This window comes from Xiphias gladius, chromosome 7 (genome assembly GCF_016859285.1).
Source record: "Xiphias gladius isolate SHS-SW01 ecotype Sanya breed wild chromosome 7, ASM1685928v1, whole genome shotgun sequence".
Taxonomy (NCBI): Eukaryota; Metazoa; Chordata; class Actinopteri; order Istiophoriformes; family Xiphiidae; genus Xiphias; species Xiphias gladius.
Genome location: NC_053406.1, coordinates 22840750 through 22864524, shown reverse-complemented (window position 1 = coordinate 22864524; position 23775 = coordinate 22840750). Strand labels below are relative to the sequence as shown.

The window sequence follows — 23775 nt, the reverse complement described above, 5'->3', positions numbered from 1 at the left end:
AGGTAATACAGTCAAAACTTTCAAAACTGGGTGAAAAAAGTTGTTTCTAACCCGCAGCAGGTGGAATATTTATTTTATCCGGAAGGGCAGAACATGACACTATAATTCAGAAAGCAGGAAATCATTCAGGCGCCGATGATTTCTCCCTTCTATACGTCCTCTGACACAGCTCCAGAAACGAAGCCTTTGACCATACAGTATCATATAGGAGGCTAAAACGTTATGGAGGACAGTGTCTTACCATCTAAGAAAAAAAAAAAAAAAAACCATCTCGCTGGTCTTAAAAGGATCAGGTTCCATACTGTGAGCCCCAGGCGCTCGAAATCTGCAGGAGCTGATTGTTCCTGAGAGCCACGGGCTACCTCTCCTCGCAAAAAAAAAAAAAAAAACAACAATGAAAAGTGCACGTGCTTCCCTGGACTGTCCCACAGATCCGGGAGCGGAGAGAAACAAGTGGCCTTATGTGGTGAGGTGAGAGTGCAGCATGTGCCAAACGTATAGATTCATCGAGAGAACAGAAAAACGAACCTTCTCTCACCTCCCGGCATTAGTAGTCTGCCGTGTCCCTAAACGTGCAGGAAATGAACTCAGTATAGGTTAAAGGAAGTTGAACTCTTTAACATTTACTCTCATGTTCGATCAAGCCTGACAAACAAAGGTTGGACACAGTGGTCTTGCAGAGACTCTCTGAGCGGGACTACATGCTGCTTAAGCAGTCTTTTCAGACACTGGTCTGTACTGGTTTTCCCTGCTGTTTGAACAGTCTAAAATCCCCCTAAGAAAGGGGAGCCTTCGGACACCACACACAGTGCAGACCCCATTTTATCATGGCACTCGACGACATTTGCCGCTCAGATCTTATCGCTTTACACCAGACTTTGAGTGCTAATGTACGAAATAGCTGTCTGCGTTTGTCCCCCAAAATTATTTACCGGTTGTTTTCCTACTGCGCCAGCAGACAAAATGCCACAGTAACTAACAAACATTTAACTAATAAATGTAATTAACTTCACATTTTTTAATTTCTAAACCCCTTCCGGTAACAGAACGGAATAGGCATTTTGTATTAGAGCTGCGGCAGTGTGCACGGTGAAATCCCTGCCTGGCGTGCGCAGTCTCATGGGTCAGAATCCGAAAACACCATCTCCGTGCATGTCATAGCCCCACTCCTGACTTGCGACAATATTGGATTCTCCAGGAGCTCCCCTTCAGGAATGTTTCTATCCTTGTGAAACTCACGAGAAATATGAAAAGACAAACTGTCACAACACAGAATAAATAGCCATGTGTTAGCATCCAACACTGTGAAGCTTGCAGTTCAAATTTTTTTTTTTTTTTTTTTATGCGGCTGTCTCAGAAAGGGGTTGACTTGACTCAGCAAAGTTCTGTGGCCATAGTTTGCAGTGGGGCTGCACTATGCTGTAAGGTGTTTCTGTTATTTTGTCCACCGTGTGAACAAATTTGCATGGTAATTGGATTTGACTGCATTATATTTGAACAAGCAATCCCCTGTGGTAGCACATGAAAACTCATAAAATAACTGAGGGCCATTTTTGGATAAGGCCAGAGAGTTTTTTTTTTGGGAGGGGGGTTGGGGGATTATTTAGTTTTGGCATTTGCCTTTATTAGATAATTGACACTGAAGAGACTGAATAGTTGTATGAGACAGGTCGTGCAGCTTCCAAACATGCACCCAAACTAAGTGAGCCACCCAGACACCCAGGAGCTAGTTAAAGAATATGTGCGGCGCGTGAACCTGTGGCAGAAGAACCAGAGGAGGGGAGAAGAAAGAAAAAAAAAAAAATAAAAATCACTTCTGAACATCCCGAAAATGCCGCCTCAAAAATTACCACAGAATTGAATCAGCACTTTTGTGAGGCAGCCTCAACAAAAGCCACATTGTGATCTTCCCAAACTGCTTTTCACTGTGCAGCCGCTATTAAGAAGCTGCTTGTATTGATGCCAGCGCACAAAGACACATAATCTGGTGTAAGTAGTGCAAAGTGTGGATGCCTAGGAAATGGAAATTTAAGTATTATGGTCTGATGAGTTGTCTTTCATCCCCCTTACATCATGTTGTGGGGAATCGCATACAGGCGATTGCTCTGTGTAGTCCTGTAACAACATTTCACAGCGCCCTGGTCGTCAAATGGAACCTGAAAGTTCTGGAGTGCATAGAGCAAGGTAGATAAACTTCCTTTGACATCCCAGAGATTTCATGGCTTCCCTTACTGACGCCTGGGTCCAGTGTCCTACTACACACACGGTTCGCAAGACTCGTACGCGACAGAATTTCTAAGGATTTTTAAGCTGCTCTAAAAGGAAAAAGTAAAGTTGTGCTTACACTTTCGGTACTGCTATTCAACACCACTCATGTGGCCTAGGAAAAACTAGCAATGTATCAAAACCTAAAATGCACACAATGTGGTCAAAATCATAATATGACCTGCACACACAGGTACATGTGGGGAGTCACAGTTATGCTGTACGCATACTTGACAAATACAGTTCCATAAGCATTTTCTACACTGTGCTAGGGGAAAGTGTTTTGTTTCAAAATAAGACTTTATTTAAAAACTGACTCGTACCAAATGTTTGCTGGCAAAAAAAAATCTGAAGAAAATTATATTAATAGATATTTAGGACCTGACTTACAGAACGACGACGTCCAAATGAAACTCGTACCAAGAAACAATTTTTAAAAATGTGATTGCAAGATAATTCTTCTTCTTATAAGATAATTAACCGTCTTTAATGAATTCAGCATCAAATCCATTATCAGTTGTGCATCATTTCTCACAAGAATATTTGGTCAAACATAAAGCCCGTTTCATCTCTCGTGACAGTTAATGAGAAAATAGATGCGCGAGAGGCTACAATGTAAACTTAATATCTAAGGTGACTGAGAAATCCCTTCTTCTCGGCTTCAAGCCGCCTCGTGCATATGGGGGAGAAATTGACAGACAGGTGACAACGATTTAGAATGAACTCTAAGAGAACAGAGTCCAAAACCAACAGTTTTTTGTATCAATTACTTGGTGATAGAGTGCCATCATAATATACTCTGCTGTAAACTGGAGCCGCTACATCTCCATAAACGTGCCACGGGACAGAATCAGTAGTCAGTCTGCACATGCAGTCCGTCCACGCTGACAGACGCTGATTTATTATCATTAGTAATAAAGAAAGAAATATGCTGCAACAGTTACTGTGTATCAGACATCGGCTTTACTTTTGAGGACAAATGCAGACAATTCATTTTGGCAGTGTTAAAATGACAATGACATTGGGTCAGATGAGGGATGATTAAACACTCCACTTCTTTCTCACAACCTCATTGCTTGAAATTTATGCAGAGTGATCCTCTCTGTGCTATTCGGGAGGTGGAGAAAGTCATTTTTGAACGCTTTGGTGTTGCACAAAAAGAGGTGACATGTTCACGATACTTTTGGCTAAACAGAGGAAGATGGTGCTGAATATGAATGTGTTTTTTCCTTTGCTGCAGGGGAAGCACATCAAAACCTGCCATATGCTACAATACGGCTTAAATGACAGAATCTGCACTAATGCGGTAGGTGTGGATCACAGACTTATAGTATCCATGGCAGTAAATCAAAGCATTAGCTTTTATCTGGCATACCCAGAATCAGCGTTTGTTTTATTTGTAACAGTATTGCTTTGATAAAACGTGCAGAGAATGCTGAAAATTGTCTAAATGACATCCATTTATAAGGCAACAAGGGACTTTTATACAGAGGATGGAAATCAAGATAACACAAAGGGTGGGGAAAATATCAGTTATCAGAGCTATTTGAAAAACATAACCTCAAAAGATGAAACCTGTTAAATGAAAAACAATTTTAATTACATTTTTCCTGAGTGAGCAAGTTCAGCAGTCACAAAACAGTCACCTATCATCAGTGATATTCCTCACTTCGTACGTATTTTTGTTGGGAGTGGTTCAGGTCTTACTTGACCGACAGAAGTTTTTCTGTCAGCCTTGCAGACTCTGTATCCTCCTCAGTGCCTTTCCCTTGTGGGATCCCTCAGGGTTATATTCTTGGGCCAATCCTGTTTTCCCTTCACTCGCTCACCTTAGGGTCCATCCTTAGAAAATATGGCATCTCGTTCCACTGTTATGCAGGTGACACTCATATTTACCTGCCTTTGAAACAGAAATATGCAAAACTCTTTAAAACTATTGTTGGACTGTCTCAAGGACATTAAAGCTTGGATGGCCTTACATTTTTAAACCAAAATGAAAGTAAAGCTAAAGTCCTGATAGTTGGACCCAGTGGTGCCTGTGATGCCCCTCATATGGACCTGTGTTTCCTGGAACCAAATGTAAAACCCAATGCAAAGAATCTGTTTTAAATTGGACAAACAGATAAATTCAGTGATCAAATCTAGCTTTTTCCATTTGAGCCTCTTCTCCAAGATCAAATCCTCTTTATTGTTTAATGATTTTGAAAGGGTTATACATGCTTTTATCTCGCCCCGACTTGACTACTGTACTACCCTTTATGTTGGTATTAGCCAGGCCTCCCTCTCACGCCTGCAGTTTGTCCAGAATGCTGCGGCTTCTCTTTTAACATGTACATTACCCCCGTACTGGCCACCCCTCACTAGTGTTTTACGGTTTTTGTTATTTTGATTGTACAGCACTTTGGCAAACCAGTTGTTTTGTAAATGCGCTTTGTAAAGCGCATTTAAATTTAACATAAATGTGACTTGACTAGTTAATCATAGTAGGTCTCGCTCAATCATCGAGTGTGTTGAGAGAGAGAAGTCGCGAAAGTCAGAGCTAATTGAAAGAGGCACATATCATTTTCCGTGTGAATTTAGGCTGTATGTGTGTTTTTCTGGAATAATCCCAGTGGAATGCTAAATTATCTAATGAACATGGTGTACATAAATCATAGCATCTTAAAGTAGTCAGGTGTGTGGAGTCATTAGTGTAAAACTCCCTTCTCCCACACAAAATGACGTGTTGATCATCAGTATCGATTTATTTTAGTGGCTTTTTATCAGTTTGGTGAAGTTCACAACATAGATGATTTAATGTGATCTACTGTATGAGAAGACCATGTAATGCTTTATGCAAAGTGCTAAAACTGTAATTCGGCTAAAAATGTTACTTGTATATTATGCAACGCACTGTGAACAATCCAAATTGGGGGATTTTATCACTCTGCATAGCTGCAAATTACTGGGTTAATAACTGGGCCATAAATAACCAGATAAATGCTCCCAGTAGCTGCATAAATTCAAACATTACCACACAATTGTTTTAGATAGCCATTAAAAAGCAGCTCATTACTTTGTGCAAATTACAATATTCTTATACGAACATTTTCCCACAATGCAAATTAACAAAGACGGATCCTCATTGATTAAATACCTGGACGTTTTGATTTTCAAATACTTGTAACACTCTAAATCTCTTTGTGCCTTTGACACCATAATATTTTCTGTAGTTAAGTACAAAAATAATTAAACCAAGTAAAATGTATCAATATATGTATCAACATAACCATATTCTTTTTTTGTCTGAGCTTTTATCATATTTGAATACACGAATGCTTGCTGCACTGCCTCCTTCTTCCGCTGTTGCCGGTCATGTGTTTCAGATGACACGCCAAATTCAACAGAGCCTATAAATGCCTGCTGGCTAGTGGTGGATGGACTCGGCAGGGTATTGAGTTTTAGCATTTAGCTGCTGGTTATGTTGGAAGATTCCCAAATGGACCAATCTGTTGTAAATGGGGTTACACAGCATCTAAGGTTGCAGATGGCGTTTGAAAGCACACAAGCTCACAATGCTTTTTTTTTACCCCCATTTAGACGAAGACTAACACAAAAAGTGGGTTTGGGTAGCATGCAAGGTTGACACTTTAAGATGAAGGTGATTGTTAACACTCAGTTGGGGTTGGAATCCATTCTCGATCCTCGTCTCTGTGGAGACAATCATCCTCTAATAACAGTAATCTATCTCCTCGTTGGCCAGGACAATAGCTGTTCTGCAGGGGATGTAGACCTGAGAGAGAAAGAGAAAAGGAGACAAAGAGAGGCAAGAAATCAGGGAGAAAAGTGAGATGACAATTGGAGATTAATGATGTTAACGCGATCACCGATTTTTGAGACTACAGAATCTTCAAGTTTATCCTTTTTTTATAAGTGAGGCATGGAGGCACTTGTTGGTGCCTTGATTATAAGGCGTGACAGCTCCTCACAATCAAGGTCGACGTGATGGCCAAACAAAGAGGAGGAGAAAGAGAAAAAGAGTGAAGGGATGGGAGTTGTATTTAGAGGGATATTCAGATCTGAGCAGAAAGAAAACTCTGCAGAGGAGACGGTGCACAAATGCCACAGCCTTGATCGAAGAGGACCGTAAAGGTTGCACAGTTGCAGCTACATTAAGACATCTGAGTGGCACTGGAGTTAGCAGATCTGCAGAGGGAAGTCACAACATTTTAAACTTGTGCCTGTGAGCTGGCGCTGTACAATTTCATTTTAAATATGGAGAACATGTCCTTGTGTGGTTGGTGCTTCAAATTTCTTGATCAGTGATTTAATCCGGCTCAGATTCATATCATTAACATTACATTACATTCTGAGCCTGTGCACTCGAGTGAATTACCCCTAAATGAGCAATCCTGCCTAAAGTAGAGGGGGGAGAAAAAAAGTAAGTAAATCCTTATTTTCAATTCTGAACTCTCCAATCAATGCGTTAACTGTGTGTCTCATCATATCTAAATAGTGGCTGTGCATCAACTGTAAATTCTGGATTTACTTGAAGATACAATCTGCCAGTGGGCATAAAATGAGCTAAAAGAATCTCCCAAGTTTGAGTGGACTGAAGAAAAACCATGTCAGCAAAAAAAAAAAAAAATAAGCACACCACAAAAAAAAGAGAAGGAACGGAGTCTGGAAATGTCAGATCCCTTATATATACGGTACAAAGAAATCTTAGTGAGGTTGTTAGTTTGGAGCAGTGTAGCTAATATAGTCTTTGATCAATCCTTTTGATATTCATAGTGTCATTTGGAGGCAAGGAGCCACTGTGTACCATTAGTCATTTCAGATTTACGCCAAAGGAAAAGCCAAGCAGACATATTGTAAATGATGCTATATTTCCCAACAGAAAAGTGAAAAAGAGAGCGGAGCTGTAAACAATTCAATCACCCCCAGAACTCTTCAAGCCGCCCCTCAGCATCAGTGGATCTGAGCCCGCAGTGGATGTGTTTCTTTGGCAACAGTTTGTCACCGAGGGAGTCGAGCAGCCCGGTGCTGAAACACTGACACAGACATTGGTGACTAATTAAACAGTCACAGTGGGAGAAGCTTCCATGCAGAAGCGCCGCAGAGAGAAGGAAAGGTAGAATGAATCATTGCACCTATTTAGACAAAAGCTACCACTGCGCCTAACCTGGAATATGTCAGCCGCTTTTATTTTCACCAAACAGATAGCAATAGTGACAAACTCTAAATTAATCTGTGGACAAAGAGCAGCAGATAGTGGCGTGTGTTTGCACAGCAAATACTGGAAGACATTCTAATTAACATATTACTCCTCACAACAGGAAGGTGTTATAAATTAGATACACACATACCCTACAAACTGTAAATGACCTGCCACCCACTAACACTTATTATTCAGACTGGATGAAATAAAAAAAAAAAAGGGATCAAATATTTCTCAATTTGTTACATTTTGGTCAGAGACACTGTCATCAAACACGGGAGCAGGGGGTTATCTAAGCCAAACTAGAACAAATCGGCACCAGAGCTGAGGAGTGAAGCTGCTGTTTGGGGTGATCTGATCAAACCCCACAAGAAACTAGATGGTTAAAATTTGCGTAGGCACAGCTGCCATGTGTATCGTCGCTATAAGGGTTAAAGGACTTTACCAGCAATTTCGCTTGTTTTAGCCAATTTACTGCAAATCCCATGACTTTAAATTACAGCTACCTAATTTGTAACCTTTCCTGCTTTGTCGTAGAAACGTGAATGTATTTTTAATCACTGTTCCGGTGAACATCGCGTTTGCCGCAACTTTTGCCAACGCCACCTCACCATTTTGTGGGTAACGCAGTTTAATCAAGCCTGTGTGACTTTTGCCGAACAGCTGCCACCGTTGACAGTTGACACGAGATAAAGGTGAATGTTAGAACATACTGTAACAGCAGCAGAAGTAGAGAAGAGCTATAAAGCGAGCGAAACAACAATTATACAGCAATATCTACCCAAACCTTGAAAAGTTAGACACCACGAGCTAATGGTCCAAGTGACAGCCGAGTGAGGATACAGGAAGCAAAGCCCGGGAGTGTGAATTGAGCCAGAGTGCGTTTTATTGCTTATGAATTCAGCTTCATTTTTAATGTTGTTTTCAGGCAGAACGCGAGCCAAAACTTACAGGCAATGGAGAGGCACAATCAGGCGCGCATTCAAGATACACATGCACGCGAGTCGAAAAATGTTTCAACAGTCCGAGATCAGATTTGTTTACGCAGAGCGTTACGGTCACACGATGCTCTCCAACACGCACAGGCCCCCCTGCATGCACACAGTCGGTGTGTTCGTTGCTCGATAGCTTACAGCTATCTGTAGCTGCACTGACTGTATAACCGTTGTGCTGGCGGTTTGGGGCAAAGAAACATGGAGCGCACAAAACGGGTCCAGCTGCAAAATTTAATGTGACGTACACAAGGAGGACGTACGAGATTCGCTTTGTTTATCTGCCTGAACACACTTGAGGAGGTAGAATGGTCTTTTAAGTAAAGGTGGGTGGTACATTTTCAGCTTGCCGTAGCCACAGGCCAGTGAATAGCATTTAGTAGTTAGAAGCCGCTGTTGGATGATTAGCACCGGCCATTCAAGTAGACAACTCTGTTACGTGAATGAAAACATTTCTCTGCTGTCAGCACCCATCTCTGATCACCCTGCTGATCTCCCAGTGCTAATTACTTCACGTTCCTGGTTAACCTATGTTATTCTAATTTAGATCACACATCCAGGCACCCGATATTAATACAAATTTCTCAGGCATTATGTCAGGCACAGTTCTCATCAGTATAGCACAAGTTCTGCCGCCAGCGTTTTGTGAAGGCGACGTGCAAAAAGGCAACCCTGGTCTTCCTGCAGCCGACTGGATCTCCCTGAATATGTCCACCAAGGCTTTGCTGCTTTCTGATGAGTCATTGGAAGTAGGTGTTTACCCCTTCGCCAGCGAACACTCATAAGCCACATTTTATATCTAAGCAACAGCAGCTATTACCAGCAGTCAAATCCAACAGCAGATAATGTACAACAGAACCTCTGCAAATCTGACAGTTTGTTCCAAGTGTCAATATCGAGAAAAAAAAAAAAAAAAAAAGAAAAAGATAAGGAGAAAGCAGGGCAATTTGTTTGTGAAGTAGATGTACTGTATTAGCATAAAGTTAGTCAAGGGTGTTTGTCCTATTTTTGACTTCTTTTGTATAACGGATGTTCTCGCATCGCCTCGAATCACATTCACATGTGAGAATTCGGATCTTCTACTCCCTCCAAGAGCGGAGTCCAGCCTTCAGGCCAATACTCAATCTGATCAATGCTCAAACACACTGATAAAGGATTCATGAGGTGCTTTCACCGGAATATATCATCCACTAGGTTTTCTGTCTCCTGACCCCGGCTGCTGGCGGGAAGCACTGCCGGTGCACTTTAACACTCAAGACATGTCTCTGTTTCTCTCCATTACTCACTTAACGAGGATCAGCTCCCTGTAAGTGACTCTGCACATGCAGTTTGTACTTTGGGCAAAAGACCGAGGATCTGGCCGGGTAAGAACGCAAACCTGACTTGGATGGTTAGCTGAGTCAGTACTCAATGAAAGGATAATATCTGTTTCCGTTTACGAGCTGGGCCTTATTTTTGCAGGGGCCACCATTCCCCCGTGGTTATCTAAACATTTGACTCAAAAACATCATCGCTGAGTATTATGTTATCATTATTAAGAGGAATAATTACCAACACTTCAACCACCAGACTGTAAATTTCCTTTAAGCACTGAATTCACCCTTGATCAGCTAAAATCTCAGAGCTTACGTGGGCTATGGTGCCGATGACCAAAAAAACCTAATGAAGCTCCCGTAAAATGGAAACACTTGGTCAAGATAAGATCACGATAACAAATCATACATTTTTTTTTGAGCTAACAGCTTTCCGGTCTTCAGTTGACGGGAAGCTTTACGCCACAACCAATCTAAAAGGAGAACTTTAAATGACGCCAGGGTGACGTGATCTGACTGAGGTCAGTGCCTTTCTATACAGTATATGTATGAGGATTTCATAGCACTGTATGTTTGTATGTGTATGTTAAGTGTGAAGCAGGTCCTCAACGTCCTGTCACAGTTTTACCCTGTTAGTTCACACTTCAGCACCAGGCCTTAGATCTCTCTGATGGAAATGTACATCTTTTGATCATTTGCCACAAGCCCGCTACATTTCCCTCACTTTCTTTTTCTTCCTCAACTCAGCTTAATTTCTTTTTGTGAAACTGTCAAAAGGAGACAACCCCTTTGATGCATCCAAAGTTTATCAAAAGGTTTTGAAGCAGCTAATTATTCATCAGCGTTTCTTAGTGTTATGTCTGACATTATAATACTCAAACAAAACTGTAAATGTGACAAATACCTGGGGGGGCTAAAATCCCTTTTCTCACTTAGGGAATTTTAGTCCCCAACTACTTACGTTTTTATGTTGCTAAATGAATAAATTGTAATTGTCCGATAACAGTAGTCCTAGTTCTTGATGAGAGAGATTCTCATGAAATGCCCTGCTGAGTACTAAGCTGTCAGTTCACTCTGATGAAGGCTTAGCTGCAACATTTTTTTATTTGCATGATGAGAAGAGTGCATTTTTAATCTTTTTGATTCAGCACCACGGCACGCTGTTCATTCATTCTCTTCATATTACCAGGGGTAAAATGAAATGGGCCCGAGTGCGGAGCCTTTTGTTAATGCTAAGAAAAGCCAATTAAAAAAAAAAACGAAAAACAAAAATCACTGCTGTTACCATTAAACCTGTTAAATCAAACACTTAAATACCCTTTAAAAAGTAGGAACTGTTTCTACATTCAATAATAAATATGTGCTATTTAATGCACACTAATACAGTATGTATTTAGTGGCTACAAATCAAACCCAATATTGATATTACATTTCTAATTAGAACTAGTCACTGACATGGATGTTACTAATTAGAAAGAATAAAGCAGAATGTTGTTGTTCTTTTAGATATTAATACTTCCTTAACAGCCAGAAAATGTTAAATGTATTTCGTATGCTTTACTTTACTATTTACTGTGATAGAATTTTTGGTTCAACTTCCTATGAAGGCAACTTTTATTAAGGGCTTCTAACTCGCGGCTTTATTAACTGTTAATAAACGATTTCATTAGCTCAAATGAAGTAATACGGACATCTTTCGGATCGCCGGGTTGTGGCTGGTGTCTGTCCTACTCCAGCATTAGACTCCTGCTGTGTGTTTTTAGTTCTTTAATACATAAGACCACACCACTGGACCGAGCAGAGCGGCCAGACTAAAATACATTTGAGAACGTATTAACATTTATGAATGTGGACTTGTCGGCTTATTAGAAAGTGAGAAACTCACGAACCTTTTCTATTAGCATTTGTAACTGCAGAATTTATGACTTATTAAAAAGTTTGTTCTATTAACCTTCATTAGTGCGGAGAAATAGCAAACAGCACAAAGGGTTTTTAATCTTAACCTTATTAATGGCTTATAACTGATCCATAAATGTTTTATCAACCCATAGTAGAGCCATTACTTACAACTTGCAAGAAAAGTCCTTCTCTTGCAAATGAAATCATATGTTTGAAACTGAAAAAGCATGACAACTACAACTACTACATGACAACAGCAACTACTTCTATTCCCCTTTACACAGATTACACAGGAGAACAGAAGTAGTTGCTTTTGAGTTGTTGCTTTATAAACACAAAGCGTTACGGTTACATGGTATTCGCCACCGGGATGCTCTCGACTCTGCTGGTTTCATTCAATTCTCAGTCTGAGGAGTGATGCATTGTTGGAGGATGTGAGAGTTTATTATCGTTCAGTAACAAGGAAGCTGGAGAACTGACGGACCCATTAAAAAGACAGGAGAAAAGAAGTTTGTGCAGACTTTGAAAGCAACAGTTGTTAAATTAAACATGGATGGTGTGGGCACCTTTTGCAGCCCCCGCAGACGCTCTTGTCTGATTATTCTTGTCATAACCAGGTAGGTGTGAGGAGGGGGAGCGGGAGAAAAAGCATCTTTATGCAAGACTACGGCCTCGCTGTGCAATTTCCACGAGAGGGCTGAGAGGAGGAACAGTATGTGCAGAAGGTCCCCACCTTGCCTCCACCCTCCGCCCCCTGTCGGTTCCATTCCTCTCACTTCCTTTCATTCCCCATTAATCCAAAATGCTGTCAACATTAGCAGATGACTTGTTAACTAAACTTCGCATTTTGGCCGAGGGGGACGCGGGTGAAGCGCGCGGAATTTGAGACCTTACCTGATGAAACCTGAGGTAATACAATGGAGGATCACGGTCTGCATGAAAGAGGAAGAGGCTTTTTAACCAGCGTTGACAGAATCTTAAATAATGCTGAATTGGTGCTATTAAAAGCAGTGTCAGTTCTGCCGAACACATTTTCGATGCATCACAGTGCTCTGCCCAACTCTAAATAGAGTAATATTCCCTATTAATTAACTGCAACACCTTCAGTATTGATCTGAGGAGCTTATATGACGAGGTTAAAGTGGCGATAGACAAGTTTTTTGCTTTAACTTATCATTATGAAGTAAATGTTGATTGAATCGTAATGGCTATAGAATAATGACACCACTGTCGTTGAGATTGGTTCCCTGTGAGCCTCGCTTTCACGATGCAACTCTATCTGCGACCAGGTACGAAATCTCCCCCCCGGAAAATGAAAGCTTGATTTACGGCACAAAGAAAGCGCGTCCGCCACTGCGCAACCCAAACTGGAAGAGGATGGTGGTTTTGCTTTCCCCGGTAGCTATCGGTAGCTTTCCCCAGGTAGCGGAAATGGCAGACGGTGGAACAACCAGAGTGAGCGCGGAAGAACTCCCCGGTAAAAGAAAAAGAGCCCCGTTGACAAAGGAGGCAAAGGAGGCGAAGAGGGAGGGTGAAGCCGAGGTAAAACACGAGTGAACCTCAGATAGGCGTTCACGTGATGGAGAGAGCTCCGATACTTGAGAGGGGTCCAAACCGACATTCAGCTGGCGTTAATTCTCCTAGATCAGTAAGTAACAAAACGTCTCTACTTATTAATACAACAGGGTGTTTTACTCTGCCTTTATCATAACACTGCTGTAGTTACTGGTCTGCGCAAAGCCATATTCAGACTGTGTTACTACTACATATAAAATTAGGGCAATTTCACTTTGCGTCCTCAGTGAACATGCTTCTTTCTTCTCTCTTATTTCCAAGGCGGCGTTGATCGTTTCGTGTCCTGCGTTGCCGGTAGTTGCCAGGCTCTGAGGAAAACGCGAAGCGATCCGCGCTCTGCCACAGCAGCGCCAACAGTAATACCACCTGGAGTCGCTGGGGGGGGGGAGTTGTCTATTGCCACTTTAAACAAAACTCAGATAAACCCACCGGGAGCTCTGTCAACTCTGGCACTAACCGAAACAACATACGTGTACTGCCTCGAGACGTTTACCTCTTTTAACTGAATAAAATTGAAAAACCACAGGAGGACGTGATGACTGTGCAGATCACTTCACAGACATCACTGTCCTCACACAGTAATTGGATTCATTAACATAAGATCTAACGCATGCAATCAGCCAAAGATACAGTTGGCGTGTTTGGGTATCTGCGCTGATCCTCACTAATTCATCCCTGACCTTATTCATAAACATTTTATTGCCTTTCAGCATTTTAATCAAGAAAAAAAATTACATCAGGAGAAAAGAGGAGGCAAACGTGGGAGATCCTCAAGCACCCTGCTTAAAATGCATATCAGTGTTTCCTTCTATCGTTCAAGGACCGACCTATTTCATGCTATTAGCCTTAAGCAGTTTCCGCGATCGAAGCCCAGTGGTTCATTCTCGCAGATATTTTTCTCCCCTCTGTGACACTGTGTGAGCTTAAGAGCTGTGCACATGAAAAGGTAAGTTCTAACGCCATGAATAATGCACATTGTTTGTTGGAGAATCTGAAATCAGATTCGCATGACGATAACTGCCAGCATGAGCAGAGTAAAATGCATAGACGCCAAAGACGACATTCACAAACAAGCCTAATGTTGTGGAGAAACTACAAACAATGGAAACCGTACCTTGACAGGCAGATCTAGCGTTTTTTTTTTTTAAATTCAGCCGTATTCGATCACTTTCTGGATTCTGCATTAAAAGCTAATCATATTAATGAAGAAGATAGTAAATTATAAAGAAGCAGTTAAGCGGAGCGGCCCAGAGCAGGGAGATGGTGGCTTTTTCGCCAGAACGGGCAGCGCCTTTTCATGACAACACACTTAAATCTCATTAGAATGGCTCTAGCTAATTAAACTGATTTGTGAAATCAAACATGGAACATAAACAGGACAAAACATTAACACACTGACAGCTGACATTTTTTAATTGTGAGCAGGTTGCGTGTACCCCTCTGTTCCTGCATAAAGAACTACACTAATGTACTACGTGACCATCCAAATCCACCCGATGGATGCGTACAAGTTTGAGAAACATTACATTTTATAAACTTTGGGCAGGGCTGCAAAGAAAGTAAAATAATGTGAACCAGCTGGAGATTTCTTTATTTAAACAGTAGGCGAAATTCCGGCGGCCGACACCTGAGCCGCAACAGGCAGGAGAATAAACTTCTCATGGCAGAATTTCTGATTTGTCTTAGACTGAAAAAAAAAAACAACACACGTGTAACTAACTAACTAATAAAATTAATGATGGCACTGTTCATTTAAGTCGCTGATACGTATACTTGCTTTGAACAGCGCCTTCGCAGGCTCATCGCGGCGACCGCGTATCCTGCGCCCCCCCCGAATTTAACACGATGCATCCCCAAGATCCAATTAATCACATGAATGGAAATTTCAGTGGAACAAAGATGTGAGTACTGATTACACCTTTTCAGGCTGCACTGAGACAGGTCTAAACCTTTATCCTGACACCACCACACCTATATATTGAATCCAGTGGTGCTACGCCTGTGTTTGTCAAGTCAAAATGTCTAAAATGAGAAAGATATGTCAGACGAAAGCTATGCCCCGAATCTGCGTAATATAAGAATACCACAAGTTTATACCTGTATGGTTTTCTGTTTTGTTGGCAGTTGTAATAACAATACATTTTGTAATAACAGGAAATTATACTAAACATAATGCTACTGGCAAAGCAAAATTTGAAAACAACAAAGAGAAAGAAAAATGTTTGTCCTTAGTTTGAATCCTTCCTTTTTTATTTTCTGAGATATTTCTGAAGCTGTCTCATCACCACCCACAACTCCTTTTGATGTTTTTCAGCTGTGAGCGGCTCTTCCATTACACATGTGCATTGCCTTGTGGGACAATAGCGCCCATCAGCAGCACTCTCAAAAATCATTTAGTATGCATACTGACATTTTTGAGTACACTTAATTTTGTCTCTTTTTTAGTGTGAATGCACAACGTCCTCCAAACCTTGTTGGAGTTAGTATGCAGAGTGGGACGCTGATACTTCCTAGGTTATTAGAAAAGCGTTCTCGAGACTGGACTCGACTACAATGGCCCTGGACTTGTAATAGGAGTATACTCAATATTTAGGACTCGGTGACGTTCAACCAAAAAACGACCTTTGCCGAGTCAAAAATGTGATGTTGGAAATATTTACCTTCATGGAGTTGGGGCGACCGTTGAAGGGCTGGGGCTCAGAGAAGAACTCTGTGTTGTGGTCCAACCGTCCGTGACCTCCATACTGAGCCTCGTCTGAATCCAACTTGATTTTGTGTCTGACAAAGATGGAGGTTAAGGTGCAAGAGCAGTGGGAAACTCGATTTAAGATCTAAGACACAAGAGGCACAAGAGAGGTTTTTATCACCAGCGCTTTCGGTGTGCAGACTTGGTTTAGCGGTGCTCAGCTAGTTTATACCCATTGAAATCCTCACATCCATCAGCATTCATCTCCCCCTCGCAGCACTGCGAAGCAGCAGTGCAGAGCTCTCACAGACAAAGAGAATGCTGCCTGAAATTAACATAAACACAAAAGCGATTCAGCCGCGGCTCAACCATCTAGCCTGCCTGTCTAATTTATCTAATTCAGCGCATATCTAATGAATGTGATCAAAAAAGTGATCCAAATGAGTGACAACAGATGCACTCACAAGAAAGTATACACTTCTCACGGTGGAATAATTAAGCTTTTTCTGACACCGATCAAGAGAAAAAGATTAATTTATGTCACAGTGAGAGCAAATCACTACAAATTAAGTAAGAACCATAATATAAATGACTGCCGAGGTATTCGTTCCCTTCAAGTTAATGTGCATCCGTGTCTAGGTCTGATACTGACCTAACAAAACTGTATCGACGTTGCACATCTGGACACCTAAATCCGTCCTATACAAATACTGTTTTATACTGTATATTGTTGATGCACATGATTACTTTCTACTTTGACATTTATGAGTCTTCCCCAGTTGACCATTTTCAAAAAATCTCCACTATGATTCAAAGTTGTAAAAGAATAAGACATGTCAGGGAGGGGTGGGGGATGGTTCTTTGCTGCACCGAGACAGTTCAATAGTCAAGAAAAAAAAAATGCAACTGCCTTTGATCATGCACAGAAAAGATGCATTTACTGCACGTATGTGTGTTGGTGGACGGGGGGTGAGGAGTAAGGGGAGAGGCCGAACGAGGACACTTGAGAGCTGACCGATGGCAGCTGCCGTAAGAAGGTTACCAGCAAGTTTCACGAAATGCGTGTGTTCTTGAAGACGAACCGACATGGAAAGTCAATGCATTAAATACTGCATTATAAGTAAATCATGCCACATTCTCCAGTGAGGGCTTCAGCATATATTTGCCTTTTATTTTAAAAAAAAGTGCAAGATCAAATCGATTACATGATGAATTATGCCACTCAGCGTTGGGAAATGGAGAATACCGTCTAATGTGATATCTAAATTGTTAGTAAAGAGCTCCCGAAGTCATGTCTGAAGAAGCAGTTTTCTGGGGAGACTTTTAGAAAACTTGCTTGACATTACTACGGTCCCCGTCTTGTTGCTTGACAAAAAACAAAAATGGATGGTGGTCGGAATCAGTAACAATGCTGTCATTAATGTCATGGGAAATATTGAAGAGGTTTTAAAAGCCGGATTTAAAATGAATGAAGGTGCACACTTTGACAAGTATGTACATACATATATATTTTATCTGAAAACTTCTCTCCAGGCAAAGTTCAGCCTTCCTCATGCCAGTCAGAAATGTTTAAACGTGTACTCTGATGTCCATGTATAATGTAAATACCCATAAACATCTCTGCAGTGCATTATTAACTGCTGTCTCTCAGGGACGGGAGCTGCGAGGAGTGGTACTGTAACAAACACCAGGAGAGAGGAGCAGACATGCAAACAAGCCCCTAATTGGCTGGCTGAATAATCACCTTATCTCCCCATAGGCGATATTCTGGGGTGTGAGTCTGATCCTCAAACACCGCCTCATTCTGCCCCAGAGCCGGGAAAATTCCGCTTTTGCTGCCTGCTTGTCTGCTTTGATAGTGATGATTAAAAAGAAGTGCTGCTCTGTGCATTGTTTCTGCTGAGGAGAAAGATCCCCATCCTTCACACCTCCTCTGCTCTACTCGCTGCTATGCTAGTTTATTAACTGAACGAACGCGTTTTTCTACGGAGGTTTTACAGTAACAATCAGGAGAATATGCACGTATTCTCTCAAGGGCCACAATGCCTTTGGGACACCGAGGATGTGGGTGATTTCAAAAGTTAATCCTCCTAATACAAACAAAACAAACCTTTACATTAACTATAATGGTTCATGGAATATGTTTGTGAACTGTAAATATTTTCCAGTGACATGTTTCAGACCCGGTTTAGGCTTCCTGATTTACACTACAGTGCTCTGTCCCACTGCTTGTTGTGCATTTCCACTCCTTCGGATTGCATTTGTGCTGTACGCCTGCACGTCTGTGGCGCAGAGTGCAATGAAAATGAGGCATAGTTACAGTAATTCCTGGCAAACTTCTCTGCAAGGAAGCGAGAACCAGCACAAATTGGCAGTTGGAAGCTTTGAATGATTACATCTCTGTTTGTGGCTACAGAAGGCTGAAACCTACAGCTTGCAGTTCAGCTGTAAAGTATTGTTAACAATACAGCCTTTGTGAATAACGAGGAGGACTTAAGAACACAATCAATTTTGACCAATGAGCAGAGGGAAAAGAAGGCAGTCCAAAGCTTCGTGATTAAAGCCATCGATGACCTGAAAACAATCTGGCCATGACCGTGATTGCAGACCAAGCCACCACTTAGTTTCTCCATCAGCTTGCTGTTCCCCCCCCGGCTTCATGAAAGTAACAGTGCCCCGGCGTGGGTGAACAAGACTTAAGATGTGTGTGCGCATCTGAAGAATGTGGCGTGGCCTTGTAAGCCTTCCAAATACCAAATCTTGCCTTTTCAGAGTCGACTTTTTCCCTGCTTTCTGCTCAGCCGCTGCAAGTTACATCAGAGTGCAGGAAATGATAGAAACAGTTTCTGTCAAAGAGGAATAGGAGACGGCAGCAGCTGAAACAAATAAACTGATGTAAAGTGGGACCCTTAAAGACTATTCATTTCAAAATAAAGGGAGGCCCATCTCTTTGTATAAAGAGCATCACACCTACTGTACTATTTCACAGCCTTGAGAAAAACTTTCTTTTATTCTCTGTTGCTTTGTTTGACTGTAACAAGTCTGGCGAGATCTAGGCAGGCTTTCTCATACTTTATATACAAAGTGATGATCATCCTTTTATTTTGATATTATCACTACACATGAAATTAAACTCCACAGCTGTACTATACATTTCTACAAAGAATTTATTGACCCAGAGGCCTCAACTGCTTTGTAATTGTTGTATTCACTGTCAATAAAAGGTGTTATTTTCAGTTTTAGCCCTCCTCCTTCAGATGGAGCAAGAAACACGAGCCGTCAAATGTTCAGACACATTTTAAACAAACCCTAGGTTGGCCAACCTTATTCAAAAGTGATACCAAAGGAAAACGGTCAAATTATTACTTAATCTGTGCATTAGAAACATCAATCACAGTTTCCTGACTGAGTCCTCGGATCAACTTTGAGCTGCTGTACTTGCCGTAGCTTTGTGCGAACTTTAGCTTTGTGTTTCCCTGTGCATCGAGGGATTATCAACAGCAAACTGGTAAAGTTCCGTGCTCTTTCCGTGTCTTAACTGCTGAACCAAAATGAGAATACTGAGAATACTTGTTTACTTATTTACTCGGTTATTGCAGTTTAAGCAGATTTGCATGATTTGAGCATGATTTGTTGTCTTACTTTAAATGTCTCTACCGGTCTTTGAAAAAAAAAGGCCTGAAAGTGTTGAGCTGCAAATTACCGTTTGGCCATCAGGTAACTGCACGATTTACGGTAATGTCATGGTAGTGTGTTTTATTGTAATTGGAGATAAAATTAAAAAAAATTGGCAGCATACTTTCAAATGTTAAAGAGCTGTTATTATTAATTTATCTACATATAAAGGGTAGATAATGTGGCTAAATTGTTGGCTTGTTTTCGACCTGTATAATCATCTGACCGCTCCTGTTTCTAGCCTCATCGGACTCCTTTGGTAACGTCAGCATATTCCCAGATCTCAGGAATTACTTTATTCGCGGTAATGCCACCATAATCGAGGGGAAATGAAACTACAGAAGGTGCAAATATAAGACCCAAGTTGTACTAAAATGTAATTTTCCTTTAATGCCTGAAGTAAAGCAGCTCGGCTATTTGTCTACATCATGAACATGACAAAATTTGGAATCGCAGACTGAGCCTCTGGATTGATGAGGATGTCAGTGGATGATATCTGGCAGAGTTACGACCTAATGGGATCCCACGCAGAGAAAAGTAATGCAACCTTGTTTATGCAATCCATCTTGATGTACTGTATCTTCCAGGAAGTAGATGCATACTTTCCTTTTTCAGAAACCTCATATGATTCATTCTAGATAATATCAGGGTAAATTAATGTCACCTATGCACAGGACTGTGTATTTTATTCTAAATTCTAGTTACTTGGTGTCACTGCACCTGTAGTTTAATTATTCCAAACGGCATTCGAGGAACTGCTCAGACAGAAAAGGAGAATGATGACCCGACGCAATCTCAACTGCCTATTGGCACGGTGTGAATCAAAGACCGATCTGCCCTGACACGTTCAGCTTTCATGACAGGATCAAACTGGGATTTCAAATACTCTAACCAGCCAGATAAAGCCCACTGCCTGAAGAGTGTGTCCACCACGAGTCAGAGAGAGAATAATAAAAAACAGTGATGGTTTGAGTGCCTGTCGAAAAGCTGACGTTGACTGCATTTTAATGGCCAACATTTTCGGCGAGGTGCTTCGCTTCACTTTCTCTACAGCTCCTCACGGAGAGAAATAAAAACACATTCAAAAAAGGACAACGAGAAGCAATGAAAAAGCTTCTCTAAAAATATGACGAGGCCAAAGAGTCACTGAGCATCCAGCTGAGGACTGGTACTGAGGGATGACATCTATCTAGTTAATTATTTATTGTCAAGTTAAGACGCCAGACTTTCAGTTTTACATTACACCCCAGACACTACAACCACATCAGTTATTTAGCTGTAACACTATCTTCACAGCATCAACTGTGGATTTTTTTCCAGCAATACACTGACCGCTGTTTTTACTTAGAGTTTCTATGTATAATTAAGCAACCGATTGAGAAGTTATGCAGGACTAGTGGAACATTTTCAAACAGTGCTGCCACTGGGCAACGTTCTGCTTAATTTCTTAGTTTAGTTATAAAGTAGCTATGAGGGAAAGAGAATCGACCTGAAAATTCATGTGGACCGACATGCAGTCATCCAATAAGTGACACAGGTACACACAACTGAAGGTAACTTAGGGCTGTTTTGTTTTTTTTTTTTCTTGAGAGGGACACCCTCTGGTATAATACGGTCCTTGCTATTTTGCCAGGGGAAATAACACACCTATTGGATCCATTTTCAGCGGTACACAGCGTGGTCAGCTGCATCCAGCCATTATTTCCAGATCCAGCGGTGGTGTGGGGCTCCTCTGTGACATCCCTGACCCTCGCACAGGTAGCAGAAAGTTTAAGTATATGACAGCTGAGTGTAATGAAAAAGCACTTTTGGACTCTTTGAGCTTGTCTTGTTTACCTCCTCTGCCTCTGAGTGGCACTTTCATCTGTCTTCTCCCCTAATTGGATCCTCTGCACACATTCCCATCGGAGGATCTGCATCTCCTCATACACACGGCGCGTTTACCTTCCTCACACACACACACACACACACATACACACACACACACACACACACACACACACACACACACACACACAGCACATTTGCCTTTATGTGTTTACTGCCTCTCTGTATAATGACAGCCAGAGCTTTGCCCTCACATTTATTTGCATTTCCTCTCAACCCACCCAGTGTCTGAGGCCTCTCCTTAAACATCAAAAGAAGCACCAGGAGGAAAAGATGTGGCTCCATCTAAATGAAAATAAACCCTCAAAAATGGTGTTACAGACACTGCACAGCAAGGCTATTACTGCTGTGCCCGAGATTAACCCCATCAAGGCAGAGCTGAAAATACGAGGCAGAACGTACAATTATTGCACATCAAACAAGCTTACAATTAACACATGATATTAAGAGATTAGGAGTTACTTTTTTTAATCATCAAATTAACTTTGTTCTCACTGTCCACATTTAATAACATGTTTGGGTTTTTTGTCCTGGGTGTCTTTTTTTAAACATCGACAATACGTAACAATGTAGTAAATCGCCAGATAATGTCATAACCAGGGGAAATGCAATGGATTGCCCCATGAAATGATCTGAAATGTAATCAAACACGTATGTTTGTAAGTAATGTAGAAAAATGAAAAAGAAAAACTCCGTCACCGTCACGTTATTTAAGTCATAGCTGAGGAAGCGACACAGCCTTGTATCCATCAAGGAAAACGTCGGCGCGGGCTACAGCGGGGCCCAGAAGAGAGTGATGTCCATTAAAATAAATACAATTCTGTCAGATTTCTGTCCCCCCTCACATCACTGATCATTAAACCAGCTGTAATCACAACTGTGGGACTCATTAAGTTCCTCTGTGCTGCTCACTGGAAAGACAGACAGCCAATGCTGCTAAAGAGAGCACTTTCTGAATCACTGGGCTCTGCTATTATTTCTCTCTAATAGCATAACACCACTATAAACAACTGACTCATATCCCTCTCAGCAGTGACGGCAGAAACAATAGCACAAAAGCATTAGGCTCGGTGAAAACGCTGCCATTAAAATTGCGGCTCCTTACAAGTCACGTTTACTTTCAACAGTGCTGACACAGTGTTTAGATCCCTGATCCGCTTCTCAGCCCAGAAGAAGGCCTTTTCTCAGAGGGGATTTTCATTTTCTTCTGGCAAATTTATTGGTGCAGCCTTCAATCTCATATCAACAGTTGGTAGGGACGATGACAGGTGGGGTTGCTTGACGACATAAACCTACATCACACACTGTAAACATAAGCACGTGACTGATTAAGTACAGTTGCTACTGAGAGTCACAGAGAGTATTTAAAAGGTGGCTGATTGTCACACATTGGAGAGGCTAAATGCTCACTTTGTTGGTATGCAGTTAAGACCTGTCTGATACTGTATTCTGTAAGATAATCTTCAAATAAATTGTGTTACTCTAGCATGTAAGGTTACTGTAACGGGACTAAAGTGCAGCGCACACGCACACGCACACACAGGCTGTGTCATAAAATTGGTGCTTTTCTGGAAAGCTGACGCACATCGGCGCTGGAGAAGAGGACAGCGGCACATCCTAAAGCCGCTGGTGTGTGATGCCCTCACAGGATGTGAGGTGTGGTGTCTTCGATATTTTATTTGTTGTCTATGGATCCCATGAAAAAAACCAAAACCATCAATATGGCCTACTGCTACTAACAAGTACCGTCTGTATAGTCAAAGCCTGACAAACCTTATTCCCCAGTACCATAGAGTGCCATGACCCAAAACTATTAAAACCCCATCAGTGGGCCTGTCTGCTGCACTGTGAGACATGTTTCTTCATTACATGAGCACACACTGTAGTTTATTTTGAATCCATCCCACATGCACCTTGCTGTTATCGTTTCTGTTACTCGTTAGCACTTTAAATCCGCTGCTGAGAATATTCCCCAGCGAATATCCCCAAGCAATGTGTACCATATTTCGTTTGAGTGAGCTTTGATAATATTTACACTGGCCAGTTGATTTAGGGAATTATTTAGCTTTTTTATTTTAACTGAAACTATATATCTGATCTGTTTTTCAAGATTTATGTCTTCAGTGGGAACAAATTTGGGGGGAGTAGGAAAGTGTTGAGAGACAAACTAATGCACTGTTTCGTCTGATCTTTTCTTGGGGCATTCTGATCGTTTTTTTTTTTTTTTTGTGTGACGATAGGATACATACAGAATATTGCTAGTTTTCAAAATCTGTAACGCCA

At 41.4% G+C, this 23775-nt stretch overlaps 1 protein-coding gene across 1 annotated transcript in view; it reads right to left on the bottom strand.

The window, feature by feature from the left end:
- Window positions 1-2808: 2808 nt before the first annotated feature.
- Window positions 2809-23775, bottom strand: part of gbe1b (glucan (1,4-alpha-), branching enzyme 1b) — an 83793-nt gene continuing 62826 nt past the window's right edge. Inside the window, exons 15-16 of the mRNA XM_040130021.1 lie at window positions 15905-16022; window positions 2809-6037 (exon numbers count right to left, since the gene is read on the bottom strand). Of these exons, the coding sequence (XP_039985955.1) occupies window positions 5975-6037; window positions 15905-16022 (181 nt within the window). The 3' untranslated portion in view covers window positions 2809-5974. The remainder of the gene's footprint in view (window positions 6038-15904; window positions 16023-23775) is intronic.